Source organism: Thermochaetoides thermophila, assembly GCF_000221225.1.
Source record: "Thermochaetoides thermophila DSM 1495 unplaced genomic scaffold scf7180000011822, whole genome shotgun sequence".
Taxonomy (NCBI): Eukaryota; Fungi; Ascomycota; class Sordariomycetes; order Sordariales; family Chaetomiaceae; genus Thermochaetoides; species Thermochaetoides thermophila.
This window is the reverse complement of record NW_006383038.1, coordinates 51,619-74,333: the sequence shown is the minus strand read 5'-3', so window position 1 is coordinate 74,333 and position 22,715 is coordinate 51,619. Positions and strand designations below refer to the sequence as shown.

The following is a 22,715-nucleotide window of genomic DNA, read 5'->3' as shown; positions in this document are numbered from 1 at the left end:
CAATCCCGTGGTTGATAATTGATTCCGTTAACATATCGCAACCTTACCGACTTGCACAGTTCTTTGGTTCTCTATGCTGAGACGACGTGGAGCTTCTCACCAACGTACGTACTCTACTTTCTATACTACAATACGCAACACCTCAAATGTTCCGATATATCCTGCTTAGGATGCATTCCCATTCCATATTCCCGCCATGGGTGCATGATACAGCTACGGGGATTGTGTTTGGTGTGAAGACGGGGGTTCATCTCAGCACCCTTGCGGCTATATTGCACTATCTCTTCGGATCTGAAGTCTATAACTATGACAATTCCTAGTAAAACAGATTACGAAGAAAATCGTATCTAAACTTAGATGAAAAGGTGGATTGAAAATATTGATTTATTTTATAAAGAATTATCACCTGTAAATTGACATTATCTTACTGATCTCGAGAATTGAAGACAACTTTATATTAGGCGGCAAAGAGGGCAGTTACAATCAAAGTTACAGTTAAAGTCACAGTTACAGAATGATAATTTCTGATCCAAATGTAGTAGTGATGATTAATTGTTCCTTCCTGGCTGTGTTTATGAAGTCCTGCAACACTGTCATTTGTTAGTTTGACAACATCTGTCAGCAGAGCTCGCCAATTTGATAGGTCGTTTAGAGGCTGTGGCAAAAATCTTCTAATGCAACTGAATATTGTCGCTTCTGTGTGATGCAGCGGGATCATTTTCCTCAATAGAATCTTCTCATTTCACCATGGAGCAGTCAGTACATGTCATCAACACCCGTTTCTTTTTTACGGACAAGTATACAGTACTCGGACCATACCGAAATCACGTCGTATGCTTTGTCTTTATGGGTAAAGAGCAGAGCTAGGAGGGATATGGGGATTCGCTCTGGCTCACTCAGAGACAATAACGTGACGAACTCAACCACAGCCTTGCTTTCCTCAACTTAATAAATGTGACAGTCCAAGCTGTCACATATGAGGCTAACCTCGATGTCTGAGTCCAAGGGAGGGCGAGAGTTAAATCTTTCAAGCTGATTCAGGTGTGGCTTTGTAACAAGTTGATATTGAAGCGGCAGTTCTTGCGGCTATCGGCCATGGTGGTGCCTGGACCATCCGTCACGATTTATTGGTTGAAAGCGACGTCGAAGATGGTGCCAGTAGCGTTGACATTAACGTAAGCATGGCCAGCAGGACACTCAAAACAGATGGCAGGGCGGATCAGCGCGGCCGCGCTGGCAATGCCTGGCAGAAGGAGTCCAAGGGAACGCATTATAATTCGCTTGATAGATGATCCCGCGTGTTAGGTGTCGATGGAGGATGCGGATATTACTATGCAGAGGGATGAGCGGTCATCGTCTTATACCCCCTGGCTGACCTCTCGTCAGCATTGACGTTAGAACTTCTATGGTACACCTTTTGTATTGTGACTCTAGCATCGCGATTGTTCATCTACATTAGCTTCTGGCCATTGCTCCGATCTGAGCGTCATTGAAGCGCGTCCTCCTTTGACGTAGAGGGTTTAGAGAGTATCCCGAGCGAGAAACTGTCTCATGACAAGCACAGCACTTCAGCGTCAACGGCGCTTCACCGATCCCCCACACACGAAGGAAGTCAAAGTAAGGTTTAAGAAAGGATATTGGTCTAGCTCCTGCCTATCAGAGCAGACGCCTTGATATGTATCTGCTTATCTTTAGACTGTGTAGATATCGAAGAATCCTAGGCAGGATTCAGAAACTAATGCTGTGTGGGATTTTGCGACGCATCTTTCCATTTCTGGATGAATACATAGGACTGGCCCAAGAAATTCAAGCTGTTGGCCAATTTCACACACCCTGAGGTTCAGAGCACTACTTCAAACTTATTGTAGTTTCAAAGTGAGAAGTTTGCATGTCTGAACTCAACAGAAAATTTCGACCCGAACTTCATACTAGATACGATTGAGGTATAAGTTTTCGTGCAATGTATGAAATTTTGAGCCCAAGCTGGCAACTTCCTGGAAATAATGTTGAAAGCGCATTATGAGGGTACATATTAAAGATGAAGTTAGTACACTAATCTTAGGATATGAGTTTTGCATCACATGTATGGTGTCAATCGCTGATCAGCCAGGCTCCAACTCTGAGGACTCGGTGTCAAGTCTGGAGATCCACATCCCTGGGGTCTTTCGGCCATGAGATTTCCTCCCTCGCCTATGGCACACTACTTCCTATCCCCCTAAGTCCACGTTAATGATGGGAGAACGCCGAGATGCTCATGAGGGCCTGGAATGACAATGGTTTTATGTAATTCAAGTTGGGAAAACCTAAAGGTCAAGAATTCATCTCTAGAAAATGTACTGATCGGCTTGGTACTCGTTACCGTTGGCGAGACTCGGCAAGGTCATCAAAACGGCAGGCCAAGGAGACCGAAATCCTAAGATGTGGCAGAAAATAGACTGTATATGCAGAAGTGGGCTTGAATGTTGATCAAAGACGGCAAGTGAGAAAAAATTGTCTGTGCGAGAATCCCTCCAACTCCAGGAGGTGAGAACTACACCGAAAAGAACTTCGGAATTAACCGAAACATCACTCCACACTCAGTATCTCGTCAACTACCTTCTCGAACTCCTCCCGAAACTGCAACTTCTCCCTCCATCTCACTGGAATCGCATCGACGCCATCCCTTGCGCCTAACAAGCCCCCTGCAATCGCTCCATTCGTATCGGAGTCTCCCCCGAATCTCACCACATCAACCAGGATCTCCTCCAACGACCTTTCGTCAAATAGGGCCGCAATCGCGATTGTCAACGACTCCAAAACAAACCCCTTCGCCGCCAATGGCAGCGCCTTCTTCACATTTTTTGCCCCATCCGGGCCGTTTCTCGCCAGATCGTCCACCTTAATGAGCGTCCTCCCCGTAACCAACGCCTGCTCAACCTTCTTGATCGCCCTTTCCTTCTTCAGCCTGAACACCGGATCCTCCTCCTTCCCCGCCAGCCTCTCTGTATATCTAACCGCTCCAATCCCAGCCTGAAACGCCTCCTCAACACTCTTTCCCTCCACCAGCGCCGCCACAACAGTATTATACACCGCACACGAGAAAGTACACACCAAATCATCATGCGTGACCGCTGAAATGGCAACACTCTCATCCCACAGGCTTCCCCACTCCCTCTGGAACAGCCCCGTCGGAATGCATCTCATCAACGACCCGTTCCCCGCTCTGCCTTCCCCTGCTCCGGCTGCAGCCGGGTCCCTGGTCTGTCTATACCTCTCCAACCCCTCGACCGTTGCCCCGCCCACATCACACGGTCTTGATCCCTTCGCCCGACCAGGCCAGTCCCGCCCGTCAAGCCAATCAAGCATATATTCCGCCGCGATCTTCACCACATCATTTTCTTTCCCCTTTTTCTTGGCCCGTGCGACGTCTCGATATGCGAGGAGGACTGCCCGCGTTAAGTCGGTGTCGTCGGTTGCGTGCCCCGCGGGCCAGGAGAAATGCCCTCCGCCGATGATGTCGCGTAGGCCGTTGGGGAACATGCAGTGGATGTTCCACCAGCCCTGGAACTCGAGGGTTGCGCCGAGAGAGTCGCCGGCGTGGACCCCTAGGAGGGCGCCGAGGATGCGGTCGCGTCGGGTCAGTGAAGGCGTTGACATGTCGATTTAAGTAATGGGATGTTGTGTGAGGAATGTGAAGCTGAAGCTGAAGCTGAATGAGCTGTAAGCAGGTCCCAGTTAGTAGAGAGGGGTTAAGTAGAAGGGGCTGTGTCGCAGAGCATGCCCTGTTTGGAGAGGGTTAGGGCTCAGAGGTCTCGGCGGAAGCTCAGCCTCCTCCTGAATGTCTAATCACAATGTGATGAACAGGGATGTCCTCTATCAAAATCTATCATCGGTCTAGAAAAAGGTATGATACACGTGTCATCGTCCCAGGAGTCGTCGTAATCGTAGGGTGAAAGGTGGTCCTATGCCCTGTCAGCCCTACCCATCTCCTCGGCTTCAGTCAACTTCAAAGCTTCGTGCACATCGTTCACGAAGTGGTGCTCTCCAACCAGCTCAACGATACCACTCCTCCTGAGCAGCCTCCCAACCTTCGAGTCGGGCCCCGGTCCCCGACTAAAAATGACCCTTACTCTTCTCTCCCTGTACCCTCTCACAATTTCTTCCAACACTTGTACACCACTTCCATCCAATGACGTAACCCCATGAATATCGAAGATGATATTCCTATTCCAGTCTTCTCTCCTCAACCTAGGCAGAGCAGGATGAGCCAGACTGGTGCCATAGCGCTCTAGCCTGCGCAGACGCGTTTTAAGCTCGCCCGTGTTTGCGAAGGTCAGTGGTTCTGGAATCTTCACAATGAGACACCCCTCAATAAACTCTAGCCGGTCAGGGTTCGCCTCAGCGTTCTCAAATCGGTCGGTACCAGGAATCCGGCCGAGGATCTGTATGCGGGGGCGTGTCGCATGGCGAATGACTTGCAACAAGGACAAGCCAACACCAATGGCCATGCCGGCAGTGAGAGAAAAGAAGATGGTAGTAAGCAGGATGATAGCCATAAGGCCGAGTTCTTTCCAAGCGCGGATCTTGAGGAAGAAGTGGATGTCGTACGGGCATTCTTCGATAAGGGACCAGGCGACGACACTGATGAGCGACGAGAGGACGGGTTTCTGAGGCAGTTAGCTGTGTCCATTGTCTCTGGAGGTTATGAGGCTTACCGGTAGGTAGTAAAGGTAAGGCAACAAAAACAAGATCGTAAAGAGCGTAAGCCCACTCAAAATGATAGAGGTCATCGGCGTCCTCCCTCCCGTTGATTTATTTACCTTACTCCTACCATACCCCCCAAAAGCGGGCAAACTGGCAAAGCACCCGCCCACAAGATTCGCTGCTCCCAGCGCGACCAACTCCCGATTCGGACTTAACTGAATCCCGGCGAACCCTTCCCCGCCCAAGCTCTTGGCCGCAACAGATGACTCGAAGAACCCCAACAACGCAATCAAGAAGGATGTGCTCATCGAGTCACGGATGTATTGCAGGTTAGCCGGCTGCAACGGCCAACGGAACTTGAACACATGCCCACTTGCTGCCTCAACCTTCCCGAGTACGGCAACACCTGCCGTGTCCCACTTGAACTGGTACGCTAGAAAGGCAGATAAAACAACGACAAGGAACCGATCCGGAATGTACGCCACTCCAGGATACCTTGGCTGCAAGCGACGCTTAATCTCGCGACAGACCATAATGACGACAAAGCTCGTTGCCGCGACGGCGAAGCTAAGAGTATGCACGTTGTGCAGATTTCGGAAAATAAACGTCACCTTGTCGACACTACTACTGTGTCCGACATGCTCCTGGTCTGCAAGGATGCTGAGCCCCAGCTCGGGAATGAGCTGGTCGACGGCGATGACGATGCCGATTGCGCTGATGAAACCGCGGAGGAAGGGACGGGAGAGGACGCTGTCCAGGAACCCGAGGCGAGCCAGGCCTGCAATAAAGACCATCGCGCCAGCAATACCAGACACAATGCCGCACAACTTGGCATGCAGCATCGCATCATGATCCCCGCCATTGCGGTCCACAGCTCCCTTAATGACCGTACCGACGAGCAAAGATCCCGCGGCCTCGGGGCCAACAATCATAGATGGGGAGCTGCCCAGCAAAGCGTAGATAAGAGGGTTGAATACGAAGGAGTAGAGGCCGTTGATCGGTGGGACATGGGCGAGGTTGTCCGCTAAGGATAGCGCCATGGGAACATACATCCCCGCGACCGTAAGCGCGGCAACAAAGTCGCCTTTGAAGTAGGACCAGGAGTACTCGCGAGCCCAATTGAGGACGGGCATGTAGTAGGATAGGTACCTGTTTCGTTAGCGGGGGAATATGTCCCTGAAGAACAAGGGGACTCACATCCAGGCGGAATCCTCCACCCCATATCGTTGCGCGAGTCTCCTTGAGCTGCTGATCTTCTTGCTTTTGATCTTGGCGGCAATTTTCGTCCTCCAGCTCTTCGTTTTCCTCTGCCCCAGGGTCATGGTTCCATCAGGTTCTTCGTCACCCGACGGAGTAGACAGGTCTCCCTGGACACTGTTGACAGGACTCGTGGGCCGAGGCGAGAACACGCCATGGTAACATGGGCCTTCGTGAGGCGGCTCACGGAAGTTGAGTGCTGACTCTAGCAGAGCAGTTGCTTCGGTAGGGCGCTCGGTGCTGGGCCCGGCGCGGCTGTGGAGTGAAGGTGCGCTGCGAGTCGAGGAAGAGTCGTCCGTCGAGCCGTAGGATGACGGAGTAAAGGCTTGTCGGAGATGGCTCGGGTGCAGGGGGGCATGGTCGCGACCGGAACTGGAATTCGAATTGGAAGTCATGGTGGGTTGGTGATCAAGTGACATCGATCAGAAACAACGGGAATGGTATCGATGATGATGACGATGAGGTGTAAGAGTTGGGATTGTAAGTAGATGTTGGCCGTTCAACACGGCGCTGGAGTACAATCGACCAACTGCAGTGCCACAGAGTGAAGCTGCGCTCTTCCGTCGCAATTGAAAGCCATCGAGGGGACGGCTCCCTAAGTCGAGATGCATGCAGTCTAGAAAAGACAAAAGAAAGCTTGGTCGGTCAAGAAGCGAGGTCCTGTCGACTTTTCAGTGGGAATTACTTGAGATCGGATGGCGGGGCATTGTCACATATCAAGGCTTGGCAAATGCCTGGATCGCTGGTTCTGCGTTGCACGTGATCTTGCTAAAGTGGGCGGGTGGCCAATCAGGGTGGTGGGGAAGGGTTTCTGTTGGTCAGAGCCGCGTTAGATTCACTGCGTGGGCAACCTTCACGAAGAAGGTTTGCCAGTCGACGGGTTGCATGGGAAGGACGAGAAGAGAGGTGAAAGAAAAAGATCAATTGATTCTGAGAAGGTTAATTCGGTTTTGCAAAACATAGTGAGTACCTAGGGTATCAGGTATCATTTACTCGTAAATCCTATCCATACCGGAGTTGCACATTACCACACCGTCCAAGCATTACGTCTGCACCATCATGGCAGCCACAACAACATTCCCAGGGCCTTAGCTCAATAACTCGATTAGCCGAAAACCTCAACAACCTCCCTCCCCTCATCCGGCGTAACCGCCAACTCGATCAAATCATGTGCAAGCTCAATCGTTTCTGCATCGATCCCCGCCTCAAAGATCAAATCTTCCTCAGCAAAATTAAGCCGTGCCAAACTGATCAAATGCCGCTGTGATCCGCCATACGATGCCGCCAGCTTGCCCGCCAGGTTAGCCACGTTGGCCGTGCGTGAGTCAGTTGCGAGGTAGTGCAGCAGTTTGGTGGTTTCGGCGATGAGTCGGCAGAAGAGGGTCATTGGATCTGGTTCGTGACTCTCTTCGTTGTCATCAGCTTCGGATGGTTTGGGACAATCATGCTGCATTTCGTCTTTATCAAACAAAGGCCTCTTCTCGGGGCGTAGGGGGAACTCCACATCCATGTCGTAGAGCCGGTCAATTGCCCAGGAAAGGACAGTTACTAAACGGGGGATTGCAACGTCGCTCATAGCGAGCTGCATTGCTCCGAATGGGCTGGTAGCAAACATCGTCAGGGTCTGAACCGCAGCAATCCGTACCCCTGCGTCCTTAATTGTGCCAGGCGTAGCCCACAGAGGTGGCTCGCACAAGAAAGACGAGACACAGTCAATGACCATGGCAGCGATGCCAGTGGTTGTGTGGATATCTCCTGGTCGCTCACTGCCCGCCGACTGGTCCGTCGCAAAAGACGGGATGGGGCCTAGGCTGTCCGGAGTGACGGATGTCCACAGCAGGTTTAGCATTTGCAACCATTCAGTCTCAGGGTGCTTAGGCGACAACATCAGGAGCACAAAGTCAAGCTCCATGGTCCGCCAAAACTGGGTTTGAGTAGAAGTTTTAGGTTGCTGCGTGTTGTCACCGTCATCCACTGGTGGGGATAGGCAGCCTAGAGCAGCGAGATGCAGCAGTGACAAGCACTGTCCGACATCAATCTCAGAAAGCAGCTGGCGCACTGCTGGGTCAGGATGCTCAGCCAAGTTCCCATCAACACTATTCAGCCGGGGGAGAGCCACCAGCCGACAAGTGGTCGCACAAACTGGGATCAGCGACGAAATAATATGCGGCGCGACGCTCTCTGTGTTCAGTAATAGGGTGTAGAGAGCGAGTGAAGCCAAGTAGTAGATCGGAGTATGATATCGCTCCGACAGGCAGCGTTGCCACAGGTCAATAATCAGCTCGACAAAGTCGGCCAATAGCCGCAATGGATCATGCGAATCGCCAATTTTTGGCAGTTTTTGGAAGATGATGGATGAGAAGGACTGAGTCGGGTCGGACGGGAAAGAGAACCGCGACAGCAGGTCGAAAGTAGGTGGTTGCTCTCGGACCGTACCGTGGTCTATGATAACCCGGAGGAACTGTGCTGTCAGCCATGCACACCCACGCAGTCGTAGGTATCAACTTACATCAAACGACAACCCGGGCCTAGAACTTAACATAACTGGAGCCGGCTTAGGCGCCTTGACGACCTGTACATCTCCCCCCTCCGTCTCTAGCACAAATGTCGGGCTATCAACAACCGGCCGCTTCCTCTTTTTGGTTGGTGTCCGATCCCCTGCAGCTTCTCTCCTCCTAGCCTGCCCTTTATTTGGGCTCGTCCCCAGTATCTCCACATCATCAAATCCATCCGGCACACCCCAGGCTCGATTCTTCCTCGGCGTTGATGGTCCTGCTCCTCCATCCTTATCCTTCCTCCTTGCCTTTGTCCGGGTCAGTTCCTCTCTAAGATCCTGACGCGCAAACTGCAGCTCGGTGGTGGCCATTTTCTCGGCCGCGCGTGCCTCCTCGATCAGACGCTCTTGTTTAGCCAATTGCTCAGCCGTTTTCTTTTTGAGCGCGGCGAGCTCTGCATCGTGCGCGGCTTGGGCTTTGTCGTACTTGGATCGTAGAATGGATGCCTCGCCTCGGGCGGTGATCAGCTCTTGCTCGAGGGCGTTGAGCTTCGCTGTGAGCTCGGCAATGAGATCATTTTGGTTGCCGGCGTGGGGAGGTTGAGATGGCTGGAAGGGGTAAGCTACCTGTGGAGGACGGACAGGAGGGCTTGGACGAGGGACGAAGGGCGCTGGACGGGAGAACTGGGATGGCTGAAGGGGATGGTGAGGCTGCGGTCGGGAAGAGCCAGGAGGGTATCGCGGTGAGGAAAATGTTTGAGGGCTCTGCTGTGGGAAGCGACGAAATTGGGGTCTCGGGGGATAAGTCGGCCTCGGCTGTGGGAGATGTTGGTTCCATCGTTGTGTCCCTCCAGCGACAGCAGCGAGGCGGGGCTGGTTTTGTGAAATGGTCTTCTCAATCGCTGTCCGTGGGGGTAACCGCGCTGATTCGTCGATGACAATGGTATCGTCAAAGTCGTCATCGTCAAGACCATAGTCGGACACATTGTGTTGTTGCTGCAGTTGATTTTGCGGCCGTCGGGGGGGTTGGATCGGTTGGATAGGCCTGAATTGAGCCTGCGGAGGGCAGAACTGGAACTGCGACTGGGCTAGTCCTTGGGTCTGGGCGAGCTTCGCCTGTGTCGCCTGGATGGCATTGTTTTCGAGTTCCTGCAGGATCGAGTTGTCCAGCTCATTGAATGTGTCATCCTCGTACTCATCCATGGCCGGCCGCTATTTCAAGTGTTGCCAGATGTGGCACTGCCATTGGGTTATTATCGAGAACTGGCTGTTGTTGAGTTGAAATCGGAGTTGCGTCACTATTCCTCCATTAATGACTTGCGCGCCAGACCGCGTTGGATGAAACGCCCTGCACCGGCTGGCCTGCTCTTGGCGGGATGTCTTGGCGGATCGGACCGGATGTGGGCCAGTGTGGGTCTCTGCCATTTCGGGTCGTTAACACAGTCGATGTGGGGTCTACTCAACGGAATTTGCTTCATGTGATTCGCTGATAGATAGTGCTACTCCACCATTTCCAGCAGCACTTGATACCGCTGACAGCCACAAAGCTAAGCCATGTCTTGAGCACGCAACCGTGCTGCTGTCATTGAATATTAGATCATTCGCGGGGCCTGATGAGAGACCGTTATCCGAGCGACAGGATCCATCTTCATATTTGGTGGATAGGCCCAATTCTGTCCTACCTTCACTACTCTCAGTTTCATCTGCTGACGGCAGGCCCTGGACTAGCTTGGCAGGCTGTTGGAGACAGGGTACGTCCCCACAGGCGCCAAGCTGAGTTGACGTCGGACTCAAAACCATCGAAATTTCAACCCCCGAAGCCCCAACCCGCATCCGCCTGTCCTTGTGCCCGTCCCCCAGCCATATTTTCGCGTGTTCGCCGGCGCGAGATACCCCACGGCTGCATTGCGTCTGTCTCTCGACCGCACACTCCGACCCTGTTGTCTCGCCGGTCTCTCCAAGGCATTTTATCCCATCTGCGCCGGCTCTCCTTCGTTACCGTTTAACCAAGTCTTTGCGTCTCCGACCGTTTGTGAGCTCAGCCAGATAAGTTGTAGTTGACCACCCCACCGCAACTCCTGTTTTTCCGATACTCGAGCAAGACATATTGCGTCGATACTCTTCCCAGAGTACACGTCCAAAGAATTTAGCAGCACCATGACAGGAAGGCTACGTCGCGGGGTCAAGTTCCCGTACAAGCACAATGGCCAATCCGAGGCCCGCCGCGGCAGTTTTAGCGAAGCCAGCGAGGAGGGTTCGTCGCGGGCCGATGCGATCGAGAGCCTCGATGAGGTAGGAATTGACAAGGATAAAATATAGGAGCAGTCGCTGACAGGCCCTAGCTCTCGAAGCCCGCCAAAGTCGAGGACCCCAAGACCGAGTACGAGAAGAAGAAGGCCAACTTCATCACACGCACTTTCTGGACCTTCATCATGATTGGTGGTTTTTTCGCCGCCCTCTTTATGGGTCATGTTTACGTGCTGGCCATCATCACAGCTGTTCAGATCGTCTCTTTCAAGGAGGTCATTTCCATTTCCAACCTGTCGAGCAAGGCCCGCGACCTGCGCTCGACCAAGAGTCTCAACTGGTACTGGCTGGCCACAACCATGTACTTCTTGTATGGCGAGAGCGTCATCTACTATCTGAAGCATATCGTTCTGGTCGACCGCGTGCTGCTGCCGTTAGCGACGCACCATCGCTTCATCAGCTTTGTGCTTTACGTTTTTGGTATGTTTCCTGTCTGAAGTAGCCGTACTCTACTGACTCTCCAGGCTTTGTCTTCTTCGTTGGCTCCCTTAAGGCCGGGCACCTCAAGTTCCAGTTCTCTCAGTTCGCCTGGACGCACATGGCTCTTTTCCTCATCGTCGTGCAGGCGCACTTCATCATGAATAACGTGCTCGAGGGCCTGATCTGGTTCTTCCTGCCGGCCGCGCTGGTCATCACTAATGACATCTTCGCCTACATCTGCGGCATCACTTTCGGTCGCACCCAGCTGATCAAGCTGTCCCCCAAGAAGACAGTCGAGGGCTTCGTCGGCGCCTGGATCATGACCATCCTCTTCGGCATCGTCCTGACCAACCTGCTGCTGCGCTCCAAGTACTTTATCTGCCCAGCAACGAACCTTGGCGCCAACATCTTCACCGGCCTTGAGTGCGAGCCCAACCCAGTGTTCATCCCCCGTACCTACACAACGCCCGAGCTGTTTTTCCTCCCCCCCAACTACTCCATCAGCGTGACCATCGCTCCGATGCAGTTCCACGCTTTCTTCTGGGCCAGCTTCGCGTCGCTGATTGCCCCCTTCGGCGGCTTCTTTGCCTCAGGCCTCAAGCGCACATTCAAGATCAAAGACTTTGGCGACTCGATCCCTGGCCATGGTGGCATGACAGATCGTATGGACTGCCAGTTTATCATGGGCTTGTTTGCCTACATCTATTACCACACATTTATTGCGTTTAAACGGTCGTCGGTCAGTCATGTTATGGAGCTGGCGATTATGGAGTTGACGGCCGACGAGCAGATGGAGGTGATCAAGGGTGTGCTCAAGTATCTGTCGAACCAGGGTATCGTTAAGTCCGATGTAGGTCCCCCGCCCGATCAAAAATTTGAGCTTGACGCTAACTTTGACAGACCCCGGCGGCATTCGAAAAGCTGCTCTCTTCAGCTAAACAACTATGATTGAATAGGGCAGGGTGCCCTGGCGTTGGTTCAACACCTGGACTTTAACAATGTATGACATGTCCTTGCATGGGATGGGCTCGACTAGGTATAGCAGCTGTAGTATCACGCATGATTGGATTCGCTGTACATCATTTGCTTGGACGTGCCTAGGTAATTTTCTCATGGGAGTAATGGCGACTTCCTCTCTAACTGGCTGGTTACAGTCCCAGAGGCTTAGAACTCAAAGGTGATGACAAAAACGGTCTATTCCATAATCCATGGACGCTGGCCCAGACATACGCAAACGAGAAAAAAAGACATTATGTATGCTCATCATCCGTCGTTATTATCGCCCTCTCCGTCCCCTCACCATTTACTGCTCGTTCACAAACAACCCTGCCATGCCCATACCCGTACCAATGCACATACTTGTGAGCAGAATCTTCTTCCCGGTCTTCCGGCACTCGCTCAAGCCGGTAACGATCTGACGAGCACCAGTAGCACCCAGAGGGTGACCTAGGGCAATAGCACCACCGCGGGGGTTCATCTTGGCCCAGTCCAGGCCGAGCTTGTCGCGGCAGTAGACTGCCATGCTGGCGAAGGCCTCGTTGATCTCGATGACGTCAATGTCGTTGAGGGTGAGGTTGTGCTGGGCCAGCAGCTTGGGGATGGCAACAGTGGGACCGATGCCCATAATTCGAGGGGCCAGGCCGGCCACGGTCGAGCCTACGTACTTACCGAGGATGGGCTGGCCCAGCTTGATGGCAGTCGAGCGCTTCATGAGGAGGACGGCGGCAGCTGACATACATTAGATTATTGCGGTATGTTGGGAAAAGGATAAGGAGCTTACCGCCATCAGTAACCTGGCTGGCGTTGCCGCCAGTAGTTGTCGGACCCCACTGAGGAAAGGCCGAGCGGATTTTGCTGAGGGCCTCAACAGTAGTGCCATAGCGAATACCATCATCCTTGGTCAGGGTAACCTCCTGCCACTGGCCGTTGGCATCCTTGATCCTGGTCTTGATGGGCACAATCTCGTCATCAAACAGACCGGCCTTCTGTGCCTTCTCAGCGCGCTGGAAGCTCTCCGCTGCATACTCGTCCATCATCTGACGGGTGACGCCAAAATCGCGCGCCACGTTCTCGCTCGTCCAACCCATGGGCTGCATGCAGTCGACCGACTCCTGCGAATGCTTGGTGACCTCCTCGTCGAAGGGCTTCTCAAGGGCGTCGCCGCCGATGGTCATGCTCTCGGCGCCCATGGCGATACCGATCTCGATCGAGCCGTTGCTGATGGCGTGCGCGATGTCGGCGACCGCCTTGAGACCGGACGAGCAGAAGCGGTTGAGGGAGTAACACGAGGTCGTGTTAGGGAAGCCGGCGGCCAGAGCCGCCGCGCGGAGCTTGTAGGAGGCCTTACCATCGGAGACCTGTATTTGTTAGTGAGCGCTCTGGAGAATATCAGGCGAGTAGGACACGTACATTGCCCAGAGCAATATCCTCAACGAGAGCAGGGTCGAGCTTGCTGCGCTCCCGGACCTCTTTGAGGAGGGCATAGATCATGTACTCAAGAGTGGTGTCCTTGAAGCCGCCCTTCTTGGCCTTGCACAGCGGGGTACGGACGGCCAGAGTGATGACAATATCATCGGGGTTCTTGGCGGTGCTGTGGCTGTTTTAGCGGAACGTTGATGGCAAGTTTCCCAAGTAAAGACACACATCTTGCTCACCGCGCTGTTGGGTGATAGGTGCTTGAGGATGGAACCAAGACGCTCGGCGGCCATTGTGTCTGATTTGGGGATGGGTATCACGAGACGAAGGCGTGTGACGGTGAAGATCACAGTAAGATGGCGCTGGAAACAAGATGGCCGGAGATGATGATGCCGACAGCAAAAATGAGATGGGGCAAATACAAATACACGGCACGATTGCAATTCACTGTGAACGGTGGGGAGCGGTTTGCCGAGGCATCTTTCGGATTTTGTCAGGGACCGTGGCTGTCCTCCATATCCTTGGGGTAAAGTGACCCGAGCCGAGTTGCGGTTTCGGTTGTACGCGGGACGACTGGCCCGCCCACTAAGCATGGGGTCACCATTGGACAAGGCTCCAGGACACAGTTGGACGCGGGGGCCGTTTCCATACCGGACATTCGCTAGTCTGCTGCCACGCTGTGGAGCTTCCAACAACCACAGCTCCACTGTCGGCAGTTGCGGGCATCGATTTCCAGCTGTAAGTGACCATTGCTGCAGTGGCTCAACTGCTTTCTTTGGATGAAGTCCTTGACTATTTTCATCCGCTTTGGATGAGCATCAAGTCACTTTTGCAATCTCCTCGTCTCATCTTTCACCATGAACTCTTAGCGCTGAGGCCCTGAAACCAACAAGAGACTTGATGTCCGCGAAACGTCCACCCCCGGCTGATGCCACTGCTCAGCCCTCGGTTACCTGGCAAACGCTGGCCGCTAGAACCCACAAATCGGCCTGGAAGAAACGTAGCGACGATGCAGTTCCCCGCAAAGTTAGCCGCCCCTCCTGTCATATCACCGAGCTGGCAACCCGGCTGTGGGTCTGATATCGACGATCTACGCCACCCCAGATTTGTTCTAGGGTGCAGTGTTCGTCTGTACCTCGAGGACGGCAGGAATCCCGTCCAAATTTCTGGAAATCATTGTGTCCTGGGCATGACAAAGCTTAGCGTCCTCGGCCATTCTGCGCTAGACCAATGATGGTTTAGCCTCGGTAGAGGCTGACGCCAAGCATTGGCACGCAGCATCACGGAATCGCAGATGTCATTGTCTCCCTTCAACTCAGAGACGATGTTGCTGCAGTCCCCTCAGCCACATTGCTTGACAGGTTGAGACTCCGAAATCCGTCGCTTTTTTCGACTTCTTCTCCAGTTACGCTGTCGATGACCCCTTCGTTTATCGTCCAGTTGACAGCACCAGTGGATCACGCTCGCTTCAATTTCTTCCGACTCCACTGACACTTTTGCGTGTGAAGTCGAGTCCGCCCCTAAACACCGCTCGACCGGATCGATCAGCACACTCAACCCCCATCCATATCATGACCTCCCTCAAAGCCATTGTAGCGTTGGCGGCTCTGGGCTGGTCCCTCTCAGCAGCAGCAGGGCCCCTCGCCTCCCCCAAGCGCGGCCTCGCCTTCACCCCCAACGATACGACCCGTGTCGACGACACCATCTGGATCACCCAGCCATCCTGCCTAACATGGTACTACAACTACAAAGCCGAGCCCGAGCCGACCTTCTCCGAGTCCTTCTCCCAGTCCGAGTTCGAGTTCGTCCCCATGATGTGGGGCGCACCCGAAGACGCGAGTGACACCACTTTCTTGGAGACGATAAAAGGGCTAGTTAAGAAAGGGATTAACATCACCAATGTGCTGTCGTTCAACGAGCCGGATGGGCCGTGGGAGTGGGGCGGGAGTGATATTGAGCCTGCTCACGCGGCGAAGGTGTGGGTGAGCAATCTGATGCCGCTGCAGGAGATGGGGATTAGGGTTGGGTTGCCGGCTACAACGGGTGCGCCTTCGGGCTTGGTGTGGTTGAAAAGTTTTCTAGAGGAGTGCAGGAAGCTAGTGAGCACGGAAAAAGAGAGCAGGAATTGCACGTATGACTTTGTGACGGTCCATTGGTATGGGAACTTCGAGGGGCTGGCGAGTCATCTGGGGGAGTATGTTGCTACGTAAGTCTCCCGTGTCCTGACTTTTCTCTTTGCAGCCGAAAGACTGACAGAGTCAAAAGTTTTCCCAACAAAACGGTCTGGGTGACCGAGTACAATCTCGCACATGCCTCTCTCGCCGAGACTCAGGCATTCTACAACATCTCGGCCGAGTATATGGACCGTCTGGAGGAGGTCGAGCGGTATTCTCTGTTTGGCGCCTTCCGCAGTGACGTGTCGAACGTCGGCCCTAATGCGGCCATGCTCACTGCTGATGGGCAACTTACAGATATTGGGAACTGGTACCTGGGACGTCCGGCAGCTGGGGTCAATCCTGAGTCTCTGGGTACTCGGCTCAGTGTGGCATGGGTATTGGGCCTACTGGGTGTCGTCGTCTCCTTGGTGGCTTAATAAGGTGCGAAGGCTTAGAATTCCTGACATTTGCTGGCAGTTTGGCTAAGATAAATGTTTGGGCACTAGAGTTCCGGATATTTATGACTAATATGCTGTCAGGTAATACAATATCTAATGTTGCTGAACGCACCCGCCATTGCCTTGCGGTTCTATATTATTTTGGTGTGCCCTTTTGGGCGTCGCTCCATTGCAACTGCCCATTTACTACAACACTCCATATGCAATTAGGTCAGATATGCCTGTGGTTGATTGCCACCAATCTGGAGCCCCAGTACATGCGTGGATGGATATCAACATTTGACGTGTTAGGAGGAAGTCCAGGGGCGGAATAGTGGGCAGATGGCTCAAGCCAGGCGCTGAAGGAGCGGCCTCAGATTGTGAGCCACGTGCAAGAGTTCCAATGACACCAAAGTGTAGCGAGAGGCGGGTTATGCTGAACTTTAACACACTGATCTGTTCTTCGTCTTAACCTTGCGAAAAGTCTCGGTGGTCGATAGGGACAGCCTCACCAACTGCCTGTAATTGCCGACTTAACCGGCCGAATCCCACCGACTTACAACTGTTAGGCAACCACTACACTCGGTGAATCCCCTGGTGAAATTCCTCGTGCTCCATGATGTCACGCTTGGCATTCCCTGTGCATCCGCTCCAGTCGGCTCGACCCCGGACCCCGCCCGGTCGGCTTTGCCAGCTTTTCCAGAACTTCGATCCGTCCCGGCTAAATACGGGGAGTGGAGCTGTCATCATCGGTGATCATCCTCCGCATCCTGGTACCTGACCTCCGATGAAGAGGATAAGAGCTTCCCCGCCAGGCTGGCTGACCACATTGCCAACTTTGCGTGGTCCCCTTGCATGCTCAACGTCACCGTCGTAATCGAGCTCAATCGCCTCTACTCAAACGTTACCGTTGGTTTGCAGCACTCGCGAGGCCCAAGCCCGAGACCGCGTAATATTGAGCACTTACACCAGAGCGTTAAGACCAACACCATACCATCGACGATTTCACCATGCCCCCAGTGCGCAACCCCATCCTCCCAGGCTTCAACCCCGACCCCTCGGTCCTACGCGTCGGGGAAGACTATTATATTGCCACGTCAACTTTCGAATGGTACCCAGGCGTGCAAATTCACCATTCCCGGGACCTTGCCAATTGGGAAGTGATCGTTCGGCCCTTGTCCCGCAAGTCCCAGCTCGACATGCGCGGTAACCCAGACAGCTGTGGCATCTGGGCACCATGTTTGAGCCATGACGGAGAGAAGTTTTGGTTGGTATATACAGATGTCAAGAGGAAGGATGGATCGTTTAAGGATACCCCGAATTACGTCGTTACGGCGAGGGATATCACGGGGCCATGGTCGGATCCAATCTTCTTAAACAGCTCGGGATTTGACCCCTCGCTATTTCACGACCTGGATACAGGGAAGAAGTGGCTTGTCAACATGCTATGGGATCATCGACAAAGGCCGCACTACTTTGCGGGTATTGCGCTGCAGGAGTTTGATCCCATTCAGGGGAAAGTTGTTGGGCCAAGGAAAACCATCTTTTATGGCACCGATCTGGCCCTCGTGGAGGGACCCCATTTGTATAAACGCAACGGGTGGTACTATCTTTTGACGGCAGAAGGTGGAACGGGCTATGACCACGCCTGCACTCTCGCTAGGTCGAGGGATATCTGGGGCCCGTATGAAGTCCATCCTCAAAAGCACATCCTTACGTCAAAAGACCATCCCCGTTCTGCGCTGCAGAGGGCAGGGCATGGAGATATCGTCGATACCCCAGATGGAAGAACCTACCTCGTCCATCTCACCGGCCGGCCGGTAACCCAGAGAAGGAGATGTGTCCTCGGCAGGGAAACAGCTATCCAAGAGTGTTACTGGGCCGAGGATGGATGGTTGTATGTCAAAGATGGGCCAGTACCAAGTCTGTGGGTTGACTTGCCTGCCGCAAGGGATGAGGCGAAGTACTGGGCTGAGAAGATATACACTTTCGAAACCGGCTTGCCCAAAGACTTCCAATGGCTGCGTACGCCAGAACCAGAACGTATCTTCGAGACCAACCCTGAGGGTAAGTTAGTCCTCACCGGACGTGAAAGCATCGGGTCGTGGTTCGAACAAGCCCTCGTTGCCCGTCGCATCGAGCACTTTTCTCTTGACGCAGAGACAGTCATCGACTTCAGCCCAACAGACGAGCGTCAGTTCGCCGGGTTGACGGTTTACTACTGCCGGTATAACTTCTTCTACCTCACCATCACTGCGCACTCAAACGGCCAGCGCGAGCTGCAGATTATGTCATCAGAAGGCTCCTGGCCAGACAGCAACTTGCGGTTTCCCTTCCCAGGCGAGCCAATCCCCATACCACAGGAGGGGAAGGTCCGGCTAGCAGTGACCATTCGAGGAGGGAAACAGCTGCAATTTTATTATGCACTTGAGGTAGAGGAGGAGTTGAAGAAGATCGGGCCAGTGTTGGATGCGAGCATTGTGTCGGATGAGTGTGGAGGACATAAGGAGCATGGGAGCTTTACCGGGGCGATGATAGGCGTTGCGGCGTCAGATTTGAATGGAACTGCGGCGAGGGCAATATTTGACTATTTCTTGTATCGCCCAGTGAGCCATGAGAGCGATCGGTATGAATAAGGGATAATTTGGGTGAGCGAGACCGAGATTGTACGATAGGGATTGTATACATTAGCATATCAGCAGGCTTGAAGGTCTTGATTTGCACGTAATGGTACGGTATTGTTAGTGACCAATGAGGTTAGTTGGCGAGATGTGTAGCTCGTGCCAAGAGCCTGTAGGCAGTGGACCTTTGAGCATGCGTTTGTCGTGCCGTTATAGCTATTTCAATGCTACGACATTGATGCTGAACAACAACATAGCTCAGCTGCATGGAAAAGCATCGAAGCAAACACTGATGCGTCTTATACAGACTCTCAATGACTTAGATTCCGTTCTATATTCTCGATGCTATTTACCCCCTTAACATCTGGTTTGTCCAACATGATGTGCAAACGTCCATGAACTCGGCCCTGGGATGGTGGCCATGTTTGCGAGGGTAGGACTCGATCCTGGTAAACAGTTCAAAAAGAGGTTATCAATATTACCCCGGTTGAGGGTGGCGTCATGCGGGACTGCTGGCTAGGGCCGAAGAAGGTATTGCGCCAACACGACGTTGCAGTCACCACACACGCTATGCGGCCAAACGTACGGGTCACCGTACGGCCCACAAACGCACCCCGGCTATATGTGTGCCAATCCTGCAGTTGCTCGTGGCTATATTGCTGTGTAGTATGGGTTACACGACCTGGCCCTACCAAGTATAGTACCCGGGCACATTAACCTATCAATGCGTTATGACAACACTATGAAGGATGACGACAAGCTTCGTGATCATGATATTCACTTGAAAAGACATGTAAAATTAAGGAAGACATAGCCCTGCTGGTGAAATTGTGTGGCTGCAGAGTAAATCTGTGCATATATTCCGAATTCCGAGAATGGAACCCCGCGTTGCAGCGATGCATTGGTCAAGGTCGGTTCAGCTTAACACGTAGCGACCTTGCGATGCATCTTAACCAACGCCGACCGGGAGAATGGCAGGTTACGCAAAGAAACCTTCCAGAATCCGCTAATATGCATGGCTCGAACGATCCCTTCTTGACCAACACGTTGGCGATGAGGGGCCACCCCGCCAGGGCGGAGTGTGCGTGACGACTACTTATACGCAGTCTCTCGTCCCGAGCCATTGAGTCTTCTCGCCAGCCCGCATCAAGCGTGTCAAACGGGAGAAAATGGCGCTGCCGAAACTTTCTCTGGCTGCTGGTGCCTTGCTGCACCTCCTCAGTGCCGTCAATGCCTACCCTGGCCGCCCGGTGACCTCCTCGACCCTCGTCGAGAGGGCTGACCAGCTGCTGCCTGAGTACGACTATATCGTCGTTGGAGGTGGCACTTCTGGTCTGACTGTAGCGGACCGGCTCACTGAGAACGGGAAGTGTATGTGGATGGCTTCCGGAACTGAGCATTGGACATGACTGACATGACCAGACACTGTTCTTGTTCTCGAGCGTGGCGTCTTCCGTAAGTCCCCTCCACAAGAGCTGAATGATCTCTCGCTGACGTCTCTCAGGTAATGACTCCTTCGTGACGACCGTATCAAGCGGTTTCTGGGGTCTATTCGACCCGACCCTGACCTTCGCCTTTGACTCGACGCCGCAGGAGGCCCTCAACAACCGCACCTTCATTGTGCGCGGCGGCATGATCCTTGGCGGCAGTTCCGGCGTCAACGGCATGCAGGTTGTCCGCGGTCAACGCGAGGACTATGACCGCTGGGGGCAGTACTTTGGCAGGAACTCTGGGTGGAGCTGGAACAGCTTGCTGCCCTACTTCCGCAAAGTAAGCTTAATCTTGACTAGAGGATAGTTGATCGGTCACTGACGACACAGGCCTGGAACTTCCATCCTCCCAGCAAGGAGCTGGTCAAGCAGTTCGACATCAAGTACGACACCAAGTACTGGGGAAGCACCTCCAACGTGCACGCCTCGTTCCCTACCATGCACTTCCCCTCCCTGAGTACGTCTTTACCCTGTCCCTTGTCTCGAGCCAGGTCTAACAAAAGCAGAGACTGTCATGTCCGCTTGGAAGGACATCCCCGGCGTCAAGTACCCGGCCGACTCCGGCTCAGGCGAGACCGGTGCCTACTGGCACCCGGCGTCCGTCGACCCAAGCGTCATGCTGCGTTCATTCGCCCGTCCCGGTCACTGGGATGGTATTGCTGACCAGCGCACCAACTACCACACTTTAACCGGTCAGCGTGTGCTCAAGGTCCAGTTCGACAACCACAAGCGCGCCACTGGAGTCGTCTTCGTTCCTGCCAACGCCAGAGACCAGAGCGAGGCCCGCACGGTCAAGGCCAAGCGCGAGGTCATCCTCGCTACTGGTACCATTCACACACCACAGATTCTGCAGGCTAGCGGTATTGGCCCGCAGAAGCTGCTCAAGAAGGCCAACATCACGGTCGTTGTTGACCTCCCTGGTGTTGGTGCCAACTTCCAAGACCAGCCATTCCAGGTTGGCGCTAGCTTCAACTGTAAGCACTTCATCGCATCATGTTGTCCGATAGGTATTGACCAACTTAGTCACCAACTTCCCCTTCCATCCCGACCTCAACGACAAGTTCAGCAACGCGACCTTCATTGCCGAAGCCGACGCCGAGTTTGCGGCCAATCGCACTGGCCCCCATACCATCGCCTCTGGCAACGCTGGCAGCTGGCTGTCCCTTCCTGTCATTGCCCCGAAGACCTGGCAGGACATTGCCCGCCGCTACGAGGCCCAGGACCCGGCCAAGTACCTGCCCAAAGACACCGACCCGCGGGTCGTTGCTGGCTACCGGGCGCAGCAGAAGGCTCTTGCCAAGGCGATGCGCTCCCGCGACTCGGCCATCTACAACTTCTTCCTGCGCGGTGCCCAGGACGAGGGCTCCATCGTCTTTCTGCACCCGACCAGCCGTGGTACCGTATACATCCGTCCTGAGGACCCATACTTCTCTCCTCCGGAGGTCGATTATCGCGCGCTAAGCAACCCCATTGATGTGGATATCCTTGTCGAATTCACTCGCTTCACGCGCCGCTACTTCACCGAGACCCGTCTGAAGGAGCTGGCCCCCGTCGAGTTGGCCCCCGGCAAGGATGTCCAGACTGCCGAGCAGATAGCCCAGTGGGTACGTGCCAACATGAACCCAACTTGCTTTCACCCAGTTGGCACTGCTGCCATGATGCCGCAGCACCTGGGTGGTGTTGTTGACGAGAAGCTGCTTGTCTATGGTGTCAAGGGCCTGAGCGTCGTTGATGCCAGCATCATGCCTGACCTCCCTGGCTCGTACACTTACCAGACAGTGTATGCTGTTGCTGAGAAGGTAAGCTGACCGAATAGCAACGTTGTCAATAAAACCAATGCTGACAATGCCAACAGGCTGCCGATCTTATCAAGGCTCGTGCTTAAGGGATGACCTGACCCAGGGGAGCGTGGACAAGATCAGGAAGTCTGGAGAGCCCGCTTCTGTGGGGTGAACAGTCAAATTAGATAGTTTGATCACATTCTGTATCTTAACTTTGAGGCTGCTTTGTGCTTCTTCGATCAATAATCATTGTACTCACTGCAGTAGTTTGGCCTCCATACCAAAAGGTCCGTGTTAAGAATTTAACAAGGAGTGTCTTTTAATAGCCATGTGTTTGCAGATAGCCACCTTCAAAGCTGCCCTGCGGTCTTAGCTAGCACCTTACATTTCTAGCGTATAAGAGCCACAGCTCTGAGCAAGCCTGGCTGTCTTCCCGGAGCGACAAACTCCTTTGTTAGTTCATCTGCTTTAGGTGCCTAAAACCCTGGTGCATAAAGCTTAAGGTTTTAAATCTCTGGAGTCCCCGTTGTCACAAAGATACTGCAGTCCAAGGGAAGGTGTATTCCCGACTGCTAACACAAGAGACATTAGAGATAGAATAATTGTGAACGATGCAAATACGCGGTTGATCCCGGAAGATATATGGAGCCACAT

General features: G+C 53.4%; 8 protein-coding genes across 8 annotated transcripts; 4 read left to right on the top strand and 4 right to left on the bottom strand.

The window, feature by feature from the left end:
• Positions 1 to 2,565: 2,565 nt before the first annotated feature.
• On the bottom strand, positions 2,566 to 3,636 carry CTHT_0064750 (uncharacterized protein; the record flags this gene model as incomplete). Its single annotated transcript, XM_006696716.1, has 1 exon — positions 2,566 to 3,636. The coding sequence occupies one exon, from the start codon at positions 3,634 to 3,636 to the stop codon at positions 2,566 to 2,568; it is 1,071 nt and encodes a 356-aa protein (XP_006696779.1).
• Positions 3,637 to 3,941: 305 nt separating this feature from the next.
• Positions 3,942 to 6,335, bottom strand: CTHT_0064740 (putative sulfate transporter protein; the record flags this gene model as incomplete). The annotated part of the gene is made up of 3 exons (XM_006696715.1): positions 3,942 to 4,646; positions 4,800 to 5,832; positions 5,881 to 6,335. The coding sequence occupies 3 exons, from the start codon at positions 6,333 to 6,335 to the stop codon at positions 3,942 to 3,944; spliced, it is 2,193 nt and encodes a 730-aa protein (XP_006696778.1).
• A 710-nt stretch (positions 6,336 to 7,045) lies between these two features.
• CTHT_0064730 (uncharacterized protein) lies at positions 7,046 to 9,637 on the bottom strand (the record flags this gene model as incomplete). Its single annotated transcript, XM_006696714.1, has 2 exons — positions 7,046 to 8,401; positions 8,450 to 9,637. 2 exons carry the CDS (start codon positions 9,635 to 9,637, stop codon positions 7,046 to 7,048), a joined length of 2,544 nt encoding a protein of 847 aa, XP_006696777.1.
• Positions 9,638 to 10,591: 954 nt separating this feature from the next.
• Positions 10,592 to 12,109, top strand: CTHT_0064720 (uncharacterized protein; the record flags this gene model as incomplete). The annotated part of the gene is made up of 4 exons (XM_006696713.1): positions 10,592 to 10,726; positions 10,777 to 11,094; positions 11,184 to 12,011; positions 12,062 to 12,109. The coding sequence occupies 4 exons, from the start codon at positions 10,592 to 10,594 to the stop codon at positions 12,107 to 12,109; spliced, it is 1,329 nt and encodes a 442-aa protein (XP_006696776.1).
• A 355-nt stretch (positions 12,110 to 12,464) lies between these two features.
• On the bottom strand, positions 12,465 to 13,869 carry CTHT_0064710 (3-ketoacyl-CoA thiolase-like protein; the record flags this gene model as incomplete). Its single annotated transcript, XM_006696712.1, has 4 exons — positions 12,465 to 12,889; positions 12,942 to 13,518; positions 13,571 to 13,751; positions 13,805 to 13,869. The coding sequence occupies 4 exons, from the start codon at positions 13,867 to 13,869 to the stop codon at positions 12,465 to 12,467; spliced, it is 1,248 nt and encodes a 415-aa protein (XP_006696775.1).
• A 1,278-nt stretch (positions 13,870 to 15,147) lies between these two features.
• Positions 15,148 to 16,169, top strand: CTHT_0064700 (uncharacterized protein; the record flags this gene model as incomplete). Its single annotated transcript, XM_006696711.1, has 2 exons — positions 15,148 to 15,782; positions 15,842 to 16,169. 2 exons carry the CDS (start codon positions 15,148 to 15,150, stop codon positions 16,167 to 16,169), a joined length of 963 nt encoding a protein of 320 aa, XP_006696774.1.
• A 1,010-nt stretch (positions 16,170 to 17,179) lies between these two features.
• Positions 17,180 to 18,805, top strand: CTHT_0064690 (uncharacterized protein; the record flags this gene model as incomplete). The annotated part of the gene is made up of 1 exon (XM_006696710.1): positions 17,180 to 18,805. One exon carries the CDS (start codon positions 17,180 to 17,182, stop codon positions 18,803 to 18,805), a length of 1,626 nt encoding a protein of 541 aa, XP_006696773.1.
• A 1,154-nt stretch (positions 18,806 to 19,959) lies between these two features.
• Positions 19,960 to 22,165, top strand: CTHT_0064680 (uncharacterized protein; the record flags this gene model as incomplete). The annotated part of the gene is made up of 7 exons (XM_006696709.1): positions 19,960 to 20,161; positions 20,213 to 20,245; positions 20,295 to 20,560; positions 20,611 to 20,737; positions 20,787 to 21,254; positions 21,304 to 22,079; positions 22,136 to 22,165. The coding sequence occupies 7 exons, from the start codon at positions 19,960 to 19,962 to the stop codon at positions 22,163 to 22,165; spliced, it is 1,902 nt and encodes a 633-aa protein (XP_006696772.1).
• Positions 22,166 to 22,715: the final 550 nt, after the last annotated feature.